The 12,307-nt window shown below is 39.5% G+C and overlaps 1 protein-coding gene across 6 annotated transcripts in view; it reads right to left on the bottom strand.

The window, feature by feature from the left end:
- DGKB (diacylglycerol kinase beta) overlaps nt 1–8,816 on the bottom strand; it is a 440,036-nt gene extending 431,220 nt beyond the window's left edge. For all 6 annotated transcript variants that reach the window (XM_077809368.1, XM_077809370.1, XM_077809373.1 and 3 more), the window contains exon 1: nt 8,747–8,816. In XM_077809368.1, the coding sequence (XP_077665494.1) occupies nt 8,747–8,816 (70 nt within the window). The remainder of the gene's footprint in view (nt 1–8,746) is intronic.
- Nucleotides 8,817–12,307: the final 3,491 nt, after the last annotated feature.

Raw genomic sequence — 12,307 nt, 5'->3', positions numbered from 1 at the left:
TTCCCCTTTCCTCTTCCAGCTCTTCCATTTTTCTTCCAAAACAGCAATGCTTTTCTTCCCTCATTGAGGCTCACAATTGCACTTCCAATATCTATTTGCAACCACTGGCATAAAACTGGACTAATGCAGTGGTAAATCAGGCACGCATATTTTAACTCCCTTAACTGCTCTGGTCTCTGTTTTCTGGGATGTCCCAGGTCCTAAACCCAGGCCTGATGGTTCCTAGACAGCCATCACATCCTGGCCTCCATCTAATGTCTGGTAAAACCTGGTGGACCAAGAATCTAGTAGGACTACAGCCTGAGCCAAGGCACCACTCACAGGAACTGGCTCCACCGATTGGCCCAACCTCACTATTTAAGCCAGAAGGAGACACAGGAACTTGTCTGAGCAACCAGGTGATTTCCTTTTGCATTGGACTCTGCTTCTGCCTGTTTCCTACACCCAACACTGTTCCTGCTCTGCTCCTGTCTCAACCCGGCCTTCACTCCTAATCCCACTGTGCTTGCTCCTTGCCTCTCCTCCAGCTCCTTCCTTACATCTTGGTTCAGTCATCAGTTAATAGTCCTGGCTCTGACTTCTGACTCTGGCTTGACCCTTGCCTCTGGCATTTGGTATCTGACCCAGCTTTGATTCCTGACTCTGGTAAATCAGCAATTAACTCTGGTACTGACCCTTGGCTTTGTTTTTCAAACTACATGCCTGCTCCGCCCCCTGGACCTGACTCCTGCTCTGACCACCAGGCTAAACCACCTACATCCTGGTCCATAAAGCCCTGACCCCTTTCCTTACCTATTCAATCCTCTCTCATCCTCGTTAGTGTCATTTTAATAATTTCCCAGCTACTTAAGTGCTTCCCTGGGGAGCATCCAAGTACATGGTTAACTTAAATCATGTACTATCTAAAGTCCTCATCCTTCTCTTGTGACACTCCAGACTATCACTACTTTTTTCCCTTCATTCATTTGAGTTTCCCTTACTTAAGGATACATGGTGCTTCCTTCCAAGCAACCATGACAACACCTATATGCCAAAAATATTCGCTATTAACTAATATTCTGATAAAAGAAAGGAAGCCAAATTCTGCCCTTACCACTGTGAAGAGCCATTGATATAAAAGAGAAATTAAAGGCCGGAGTTGTCCACTCTATCAATTTCATACAGTATTCAATTAATAAAAAAGGAATACTTTTAAATTTCAACAGACAAGCAAAGTCTCAGAATTCCAAGGCTATTCAGTGTGTCTTTCTGGGTAAAACCACATTATCTCTGAATAGACCAGTTAGTGCGTCCTGACCTATTACATTTTTCTAAGTAAATCAATTATCAACAGCTACCATCACAATTACATTCAATCCAAGATATGGCACCTTTATCAGACAACAAATAGTTTTTAAACATGATTCAGTTTCAATATATGCAAGGTTTCGTATAAAGTGATCTGACCCTTAAGCAAAAATGAAACTTATTATTTTGTTAACCATATAAAAGAGTACCATATTATATAATATTGGCATTTAATGGCAGTATATTCTTCCAGTATATTCCAAACTGCTTTACTAAGCAATAAATTATATACTACAGTGCAGTGTCTTTCTGCAGACAATCTATAAACTCCCAAAACAGCCAATAAAATTTGCAATGCTGCCAACAGAACTACATAGTGGTACTCCTTAATGTCCCAATAAAACTCTTCCAAAGCAACACAATGAGCAGTATATTTTCAGTATTTCAAAAACAATGAAAATGCATATAACCATGAACATATTAAAAATATGACTCAAATTGTTATTTAAATGAATAAGTCAAATTGAATGTGAACAATGGTAGCTTTATTAGCAGAAAGCATAGCCAGAATAAGGCAATCCAGGGCCCTTGGACCACCTTGATATGCGGGATTCATCATGCAGCCCTGCTGCACCCACGCCCCATCACAGAGGCAAAGAAACAGCATAGGGTCTCCTTCTCCCCACACGGGACAGCAACAATTCCCCTCAGGAGCAGCAGGGATGGGAGCTTTGCCCGATTCTTGAGAGGCAGAAGTAACAGCAGAGGGGCCCACTCAGCAGTAGGATATATCTGTTGAGTGGGTTGGCCAGGATCTTTGCACACCTCTCCTCCTGCCACAAACATTCCTCTACTAGGGTGATGTTGATGGGCCTTCCAGCCAGTGGACCCTGCAGTAAACATCTGATGGAGCCAAATAAGGCAGTTCCCACTTCTCAGAGCTATTGTTTCAGGTTGTGTGCTGACTCAAGACAGGACTGTATTGCTTACACTTGGATGGGATACATTTTCAAAAATTTCTTCATAACCAAGAGGGCTCACAACTTTAAAAAAAATTAAAGCTGATATTCTGTCATAATTACACAATTCCAGGATTTTTTGTTTGTTTCCTCTCAGCTTGCTGAACTGACATTGTAATTCTTTGTTTGTGCCATCATAATCAATTCCACCGAAAGCAGTTATATTTATCCCCCGTATCCTCCATGTAGGGAATGAGCAACAGGAACAGACGAACTCTTAAGAAATGAAAGATTTTGCCTGCTTGCATGCAAATGTCCATAAGAAAAAAAAGTAGATAATGAGAAAATAAATGCAAAAAACATGACAGAGGCATAATTAGTTCTCAAATAATGTTTTCTATAATAAGTTGTTGGTTAGGGGTTTTTTTAAATAGCCAAAGCAATTTATGTTCAAAGGTAGTATCACTTGATGCTGCAACACCTTGGCTGCAGTAGTAGGCAAAGTCCTAGAGGTTTCTTTGGGTTTTCTCTTAGCACATCTGTTCAGACAGACTTCCCTCTCAGCCTAGAATATGGGAAGAGTCCACTGCGCTAATGGATCAAGCCTCAATAAGGGATAGGAAACACCTTTTGTCCTTCAGGATTCTGAGGATATGTCGATGCTTCAATAAAACACCTGCAGCTTGCCCGGCTTAGCTGGATCAGGCTCGCGGGGTTTTGGCTGTTGGGGCTATAAAATTGCAGTGTAGGCATTTGGGCTTGGGCTATAGCTTGGACTCAGGAAGGAGGGTCCCAGCACACAGGCTCCAGCCTGAGCACAAACATCTAGACTGTAAATTTGATAGCCCCACAGCCTGAGCCCTGCAAGCCCAAATCAGCTGACAAGGGTGAGCCGTGAGTGTTTTATTGCTGTGTAGATCAGTGATTCCCAAACTGGGGTTCATGAACCCCTGGGGATTCGTGAAATGTTACAGGAGGTTCGCGGGAAAAAATTCCCTAATGGCAGACAGAGCGGTCCGTAGGGACCCCGGGCAGCACGGGGCCAGCAGCCCGGAGCCCCTGGACTTGCAAGAGCTAAGCAGATCAAAGCACACCTATCTATCACACTGAGGAGATTTAAACTTCAAGACTCCTTTTAAGAAATGGAAAGGGAGGTGGATATTTTTTGCTGTTTTAAAAATTAAATAGGCAGCTAGTATTGTTTTTAAAATGACTGTGAAGAACAAGTTTAAGCTTTGTTGTAACGTGAGTTGTTTGCCTGGACTGCTCAAGACCTGAATGCTTGTGTAGGAGGAACTCTTTGAGTTGGCTTCTTAAATATCTTTATGCTGTTTCACATCTGATACTCCTTGATGAAACATAGGAGCCTTGTCTTAAAACAGGCTCATTCAAAGTGATACAAGCTACGAAAGTGAGATCTTGGAAAAGTGGTGCCATTTTCATAATGTAATAATAATAAATAATAAATAGTGTGTAATAAGCATGTCATAAGAAATAAATTTTATATTTCCAAGATCACTGCTTTTATAATTTATACTCAGGTAAAGGAGAAAATCCCTGGAAATATTCATTTTTAGGAGGGGGTTCGCGAGACGACATTTTATTGAAAGGGTTTCACAGGTTGTTAAAGTTACTGAACCACTGGTGTAGATATACCCTGAGACATGGTAAGAAACAATACCAGCTTTTAAGGCCTGTTAATCTCAAAACCAGAGAACCCCTGATCCAGAAGAGCTAGAAATATCAGCACTCGTTTCCTCTTTCTCTCTCTCTCTTTTTCTTAGGAAGTTTCTAGAAGTGTTCCTGCCAAAGATATAGAATCATAGAATATCAGGGTTGGAAGGGACCTTAGGAGGTCATCTAGTCCAACCCCCTGCTCAAAGCAGGACCAATCCCCAATTTTTGCTGCAGATCCCTAAATGGCCCCCTCAAGGATTGAACTCAAACCCTGGGTTTAGCAGGCCAATGCTCAAACCACTGAGCTATCCCTCCCTTGAAGATATAAAATTTATTAAAACCAATTTCCAGGACTAAAAGTTTGTCACTGTGATTTTCCCTAAAGATTATAGGTTATTCATACTCCCCCCATTATTGCCATTTAGGGCTGGGATTTGAGGACCTGTGTGGCTTTGCTATTTTTAGTACTGCTAGATCAATTTGCAGCACTGACTCAGCTGCCACTGATGGCACTAGGGTGGTAGCAAGCTCCCTCCCAACTGGGTGCCTGAGCAGCCACTGTGCCCTTTGGTCACAAAGAGAGCAGCTCAGGAGCAAGACATGCTGTATGATTCAGGAGAGCAAGATCAGCCTAAGAGCAAGGCACTGTTTTCTAATCCTGCTTCTGGAATTAAACAAAAGGCCATATTTTAGGATGATTAAGTCAATGACAAATCTCCCACTGATGCCCTAGTTTCCCCTTCTGAAAATGAGGATTCTAATACCTAGCTCACAAAAATGAGATGTCCCATTGAGCACTGACCCTCCCAAACCAGTCCTGCACATAGTGATGTGATCACAATGGAGAGTTACATCACCCCAGCTTCACTGACATTTCTCACTACCCTAACCATCCAGGCTGCTATTGTTATTAATAATATAGCATCACACATGCACCTGGCACTTTAAAAGCACTCAAGGAGGCAAGGTCTCTCCTTTTGGACTAGGGGCCTGATCCTGCACACAGAATACCCACCAACTTCAATAAGAGCTTTTCATGTGCAGATCTTGCCGTTTCAAGAATACAGTCCTGATCCAAACTCCTCTTTTAGGCAATGGAAACACTGCCCTTGATTTTAACAGGAACTGGATCACTCAGTTGGACTAAGAAATAAAGAAACAAACAGTAAAAGGTTCAGGAGCAAAGAGAACAAAGACAGGGGCAAAGAGGTGATCACTTGTGAAGGTTTAATAGGAAGAGGTATACCTTGGTCTTCTACTCCGTGAGTTATAACTTGTACGCATTTCTCTATGCTTTGCTCTTCAGGATTTGGCATCTACTCTATTTTCATAATCATAACGTGTTCAGAGAATAGTTTTTTTTAATTTTTCTTTTATCTTCAGTATTCTAAAATCAATAAAGGACAAGCCCCCCACAACTTTCCACTACCCCTTCTTCATAAGAGTAGCAGCTATGAGAATTTAACTTGATCAGACTGGAGGAGACAAAAGAATAATTATAATCTGGAACAATTATTATTTTTTAAAAGTCATTAGCTACTGAAGAGCCAAATCTGAATTAAAATGTACTTTCACTTCCACAAATTCACTTTCCTTCTCTTTAAATGAAAGTTTGTGTTGCTCCACAAATAGACTTTTGAAGCAGAAAATTAATTTAAAATGGAGACTGTAATGATCTTGGGGTTCATTAAATAACAAACTAGTGAATGAGAAAGAATAAAACTTTAATAAAACAAACTGGAGAGCATCTCTGGTGACCTCAGCCATGGGGTGTCCCCAGCACCCACCTTCAGGGCACATCTCCAAATTCCTATGTTCAGAATACTGTCCTTATGAGGGAGCATCTCTAAATTATAATCTTCTACAAACATCTCTCTACAGACACCAGGAGAAGGAAAGATCTTAAACTGGAAATAAAGTGTTGTCTCCACATTGGGAATTTCTGTAGCTACTCTTAGTCTATTTGTTTTTGTAGTGCGGAAAGGAGGCGTTCAAAACTGTAAAAGTCACTGGCCCTGCATGACATCATCCACTAAAAAAATTTTAATAGATAGTACAGAAAGCATTATTTTAATCTGATACCACACTCCTTCCACTATATTGCAATGACGGCAATCCCCAATGTGCTACTTATATAGGTCCTATCCACAGTTGGATTCTAAGGACATGACAGCTATAATCATATTTAAACATAGTAGTTGAAAGATGTACACTTATTTCCAACTTCTGGGTAACTTTAAGTGACATTTCTTGTGATTGTGAGCAAATGAGGAGGAATCTGGGTGAATACTCTCCTTTACCCTCAATCCACACTAATAGAAACTGGGAAAGTCCTTAAGGCTCAGTCCTTGAGGAAGCAGGGCCTTTGTTTTAGGGACTACATTCACTGAGCTATCAGTCCTCACCTCTAACAAAGCTAGGATCAAGCTATAAACTAGACCTAGGTGAAATTTTTCATTCAAAGCTTTTTCTCAGTGAGCAAGACAGTTCAGGTCAACTGAAACATTCTGAAAATTCATGTCAATTTCACCAAATTGTTTACATTTAAAAAAAAAATCTAAATGTTTTGTTTCAACCATTTTGAAATGAAATGTTTTGATTTTTTCTATTATATTTAAAAAATATTTAAAAATTGATATTGAAATGAAATGCTGAAGTGCTTAAAAAGGTTTCTTTCAATCTCCTCGTGCATGTAATACACTACCAAATATCTAAAAGGGTTTAGTGTACTATACCAGTTACGCCAACACACTGCAGTTAAAATAATCTAAAGCATGATTTTATATTATTGTTCTCCGCCAAAAAAAAAAAACACCCTCCCAAAAAAAAAAAAAAAACAAAAAAACCCTGTTTTGCTGTAGAAGCATTAGCCTGATCTCAGTGAGGATTGGTAAAAGTGTCTGACTGTCCTATCAATCACTAACGGCTTGATCCAAAATCCATTGACCTCAATGGGCTTTGAATGAGGCCCCAAAGGAGTACTATATGCATTAGCACTAACTGAAATAAAAACTGTAAATGTTATCTTTCTCGATTACAAACTACTATACCTGTTAAGAGTTTTCAGAAAAGTTAAAATTATATACAACATAATTTAGTTAAGATTTTAGAAAATTAAGCTTATACATCAAATTAAATGCAAGAAACAGCAAATGCTAATCCCATGTCATAGTCTGTGGCTGGCAAGTGAATCACTGATATATTTTATAATTTTCATAAATAACATCTCAAAAATATGATGTTATTCATAAAAATGTTTAACATGCTGTTTGAAAAAAAAAAAAACAATTGGAGCTTGTTTAACCCTTTCTCAGTTCCCACGGAGATATTACAGTATCCAATATGTGTTTTCATTTCATATTACAAATATTATTGTGGATCCAAAAGCATGTAGCTCTGGCACTATTAATTTGATTCTTGTGCTGACTGACTCCCTAGAACTCTCACTGTGGCAGTCAGCATTGTTCTAACTATATATATATAGCGGTAATAAAACCCTTTAATATACATATTGTATCATTCCTTATTACTGTTACAATATTACATCTGCCAGCTCATCTAGACTGTCAAAATATTTGTGTATGTTTCTATTCTTATTCCTTCAGTAACTGTTAAATCCATAAGCCCAAACATTCACCTTGTTTAAAGCTCAGTTCTTTTACAATTTTTATCCTTCTGAGAGTGGTATTTGGTACAAGACTCATATTTAGGGTGCACTGGAAACATATCCTGTAATCTATTTCTGCCATAAAATATCTCCTCCTCTTTTCTCAACATTAGTTTTACTATTTTCAGTAGTTGGATTCTGAGTGAAATGGTTCAAACCCAGCCAAAGTCGTGAGATACTGTGAAAATATTGTACCGGATATTTAAGTAGTGTTTCTTATGAAGCTACACATTTTAAATTAAGAACTCTTGAGCACACTTTGAAAAATGTTCTTACCAGTGTCCTCATCCAGTGAGAACACTTTCACCTGGTTAGAGTTTCAAACCAAGGGTTGTATCTGGCAGACCCAATACTCTCTTGAATAAATTATCTTTACTGTGTGAGAACTTTTATTACTGATACAAAGCACCTGGAAGACATAACATCCTTTTGTTCCATACAACCTCAGATTGGGTAAAATAATTTACTTTATAAAATCCTAGTCCTCCCACTAAGGCATGCAAACAGATTCCACTGAAAACAACAGGAGTCACACACATTCCTATTTTCAACACTTTCAAATCCCTACTGTATCTTCATGTGTCTCAACACTGGAAACCATCCTCCTGGTAAAGAACTGGATATGCTCCTTTTAAAATGAATCAATATTTCCCTGCATCCACCAGAGGCTAATGCAATAGTACAAGCCAAAATGCTTGTTTCACTGATGGCTGAGCATGCTCTCTCTACACCACTTCCAAATCCTACATGCCTGTGAAGTGAAACAGTAAGCTTAACGCCACATGGCAGGCAAATTGGCTTCCAGATAGTCCACAGTCCTTTTGGCAGAGGTGTTTCATATCCCATCCATGAATAATCAGTATAGGTAGATCTTCCCAAACTGACAACCCTCTATGTTCATAAAAAACTTTTTAAGCCATCTATGCTAAAAAGATAATTTACTTAGAAACCAAATCTTTGGGGACAAAGTCTAATTCAAGCTCTTACATGGTAATGAATAAAAAAATAAATACAATTCAGTCACCGTAGAATACAAATTTAACATGCCAACATACAGCCTCAGGACAATCTTTTGTGTTACATTTCAATTTGAAGTAGACTTAATGTTGAATTAACAGTGAAATTATGTAGAAAATTTCAAACAATAAGTACTTACATTCTGCATACTTCTGAAGCTGAGAAAATTCTGAAGGACTGAGGTTAACCCACTTCTCCCGGTTCATCATATTGGCGATAAGGCTCCTTATTAAATATCAGAAAAATGTGCCATTTGACCCAGGTGTTAGTCGCTTGCAAATTCCACGTAGTTTGGTAGTTTCAATTCACAGTGCTTAGAGAGTTTATGAGACATAGAATCAGTCTATATACAATGTTTGATGGTATAAACTGTTTTGAATATGTGGCTTCAAATGACGAATTACAGCACTGTTAAAAGAAGAGGGGAAAATAATTAAAATATACATACCAAGTACAAAATTGGTACAACTTTTGCTAATAATGATGAGATTAATAGTTGTTCAAATATATTAATATTCTAAAATTACTACTATTCTATTTGTATTTCCAAATCTCATTTTTCACTAGCTATGTAAATGCTAATTAATTTTTAAAATTATGATTATAATTAGGGTTTTAATCTTTATATGCCATCTCTAAAAAAACAATTGTTAGTATAAACATAGTTACACTACGATGGTTCAATTCAGGCAACAGGATAAAACTACTGCCCAGTCTCAATCCAACTTTATGCAGTTTTCATCCCAATCAGACAGGATGGCATGCTTACTAATGGGGGGTACACTGGATGGGTAACAGTAGTATTAATTGAGAGAGTCGGGCTAAGGTAATGATGAAGATGGAATTTAGACAGGAGAAGACCACTCTTTCCCTTTCATCATGTCAAAGAAGAAGAGGAAAATGAAAGGAAGGACAACATCAGGAGAGGTTGGTGCACTAGAAAAGAAAGACAAACAAATGTATCTAACAACAGACAGCATCTCTTTTCAGTCTCAGATTTGATTACTGTATCTGGGTAAACCAATTCAGAAATCAAGAAGAGAAATGAGCAAGAGGGTAGGTCTAATTCACCTAATGTAAGATAATTTTTTAAAAGTAAGGGTCATTCCTAAATTAAGTTATTTTTATACATTGGTGCAACACCATATCACCTTGAAAAATTTTGAATCCTGAATTACACTGCAGAATGTCTGATCACATTTAGGGCTTGTCTACACTACAAAGTTAAGTCCACAAAAGGCAGCTTACATCAACCTAACTATGGAGGTGTACACACTACAATGTTCCTCCCACCACTTTAACTTGCCCGATATGCTGACCTAACAAAACCATCTCAAGGAGAGGTGCAGAGCTTAAGGTAACATAGTTAGAGCGACACAGTGTCAGTGTAGACACTGCATTGCTTATGTTGCCCTAAGTGGCCTCCAGGAGGTATCCCACAATGCCCACTGAGACTGCTCCGATCATCGTTTTGAACTCTACTGCCCTGCAGCCAGGTACACATGTAGACAGCTCTCTCTTTTAAAGCCCCAGGAAGTCTTGAAATTGCTCTTCCTGTTTGCTCAGTGTGAAGAGCTCACATGGCATGCTCAGCTGGGCAGTAGCTGGCTCCATGCAACAAACAGGCTCCTGCCTGGAGTACCCGGGTGGTAGTGGTGGATCTGCTGAGTTTGTGGGGAGAAGATGCTTTGCAGGCACAGCTCCACTCCAGCTGCGGGAACTTGCTCAGGGCATGGAAGAGAAGGACGACGATAGGAACACGCAGCAGTGCTATGTAAAAAACAAAAACAAAAAAACAAACCCAAAGAGCTGCAACAGTGATAGCAGAAGGCAAGGGAAGCAAATAGTCACTCCGGTGTTGAGCTGCAGACAAGCTGCTTCTACAAGGAGGGGACTGGGGTCAGGTGTTGGTATATGGGTTGGTATATGGATGGGGGCTCTGGGGGAAGATAGAAGCTGGGGTCAGGGTGGTGGTATGGGAGGGAAATGGGGAGGAGCAGTCAGGGTGGGGGCCAGGGTGCTTAGCCTCAGGCAGTGTGAAAAGGGGGCATGGTTTTAAGGAAGAATGAAAAAAAAAAGAAAACAGATTTAAAACTTCCCCTGGAACAAGTAAAAATGGATACCACTGGCATTCACTTTTTCAAATAGATGTAAACTGCACAGTGTTTAATTATTGATGGAGGGTGGGAAATTGGTACAATTTTTGTACACCTACTGTACATTATTCATTAAAGAAGAGAGATTTACTTATCCTGAGGAAAGTTTTTGTGTTAAAACAAAATCCAGTTTAGAAGATATTTTTAATTTAGTAAACATGATACCTTAAAATAAATTGCAGCATTACATGACTCTGTACAGTGTTATTAAAAGTGAGTCAGTGTCATGTGGAGAGATACTGTATTTCCATTGTATTGCACATATTCAGAATTGGAATGAACTTTTGTTATCTGGACAACATGACTTGGATCTCTACCTCCACAATGATCACAGTGGTCTCTCACCTCTTTCAAAGGAAGGAAGGAAGGAGTCTGAAAAGCAACCAGATGTCAGAAAAAAACTAAACCAGTGCCTCCAGTTTCAAGAATCTCTGTCTTCCCACTACACCTGTGGTTACATTTGCTCTGATATACTCTTTGGAATCTATTGCCTCATTTCTCTATTGGAGTGGTAGTACTGAAATATATTTACAACAGAATTCATCAGAGCTAGTAGCTGCAGAGAAATCATAAGGATTTATTCCCCTTTGCTTTCTCTTTGCATAAGTGCACATGTCCTGATATAGGATCGTAGGGAGGGAGGGGGAGAGAAGTGTACTGCATGTGAGTTACAACACTCAACAACAAATCATTAGATAAAAATGTAAATAATCTCTATCTGAAACAAATTTGTGTGTTTGAGGTTTGTTTTAATTCTGACTGAAACATTCTTCAATCATACAAAGCTTAATTAGAAAAGAAAAAGCATTCCAGAATCCAGAACCTCCCGACACTCTTCCACTCCCCCATTCCATGCATCTTCCAGGGCTGAACCAGTACCCAAGGCACTCCACCCCACAGGAGATTAAACACAATGGACAGCCACACCTAGCTGTGAGCGCCTTGTTGGTGTATGTGCTTGTGAACTCCCTGTTCCCTCCCCTTTAAAGATACCTTCCTCTGCATGTATGAAGTTTACCTCAGAATTACATAGGTATGTTTGCATGGGTGTGAAATTAAAAAAAAATTTACTTACGAAAACTGAATTTATCTTTATTATTCTCCATCACATGGTGGCTGCTGATTACATTCACTGGACAATAGCAATAGGTGCATGTGCATTGTTATAGTCAGGCACACACAGCCATCATTACAAGGTTCATAGCATGGTGCAAACAAACAACGTCAGGCTCAGGTCAGAAACACACATTACTGTGGCTCATTATTAAAATGCTCCTTCAAGGCCCCCTCAGCCGAATAGCCCCCCATTGATCTCCTCTTATATCCCTGTGGTCATAATGCACAGCACAGTACTGAAGAGCAGTGCAGGATCCATGCTTTGTGACAGAGATGGCTGGCTTGCAGGTAACCAGGGCAGTTGAAAAGCAGCTGGATGCCCATGGAATGATGGGATTGAGAAACCTGCATCATGAGATCCTGAACCTGCCCCCCTGAGGCATTGCAAACGCTTCCCAAAACAGCCTGCGGCCAGTTGAAAAGTGGAA

This window comes from Eretmochelys imbricata, chromosome 2 (genome assembly GCF_965152235.1).
Source record: "Eretmochelys imbricata isolate rEreImb1 chromosome 2, rEreImb1.hap1, whole genome shotgun sequence".
Lineage (NCBI taxonomy): Eukaryota > Metazoa > Chordata > Testudines > Cheloniidae > Eretmochelys > Eretmochelys imbricata.
This window is presented reverse-complemented; position numbering and strand designations above follow the sequence as displayed.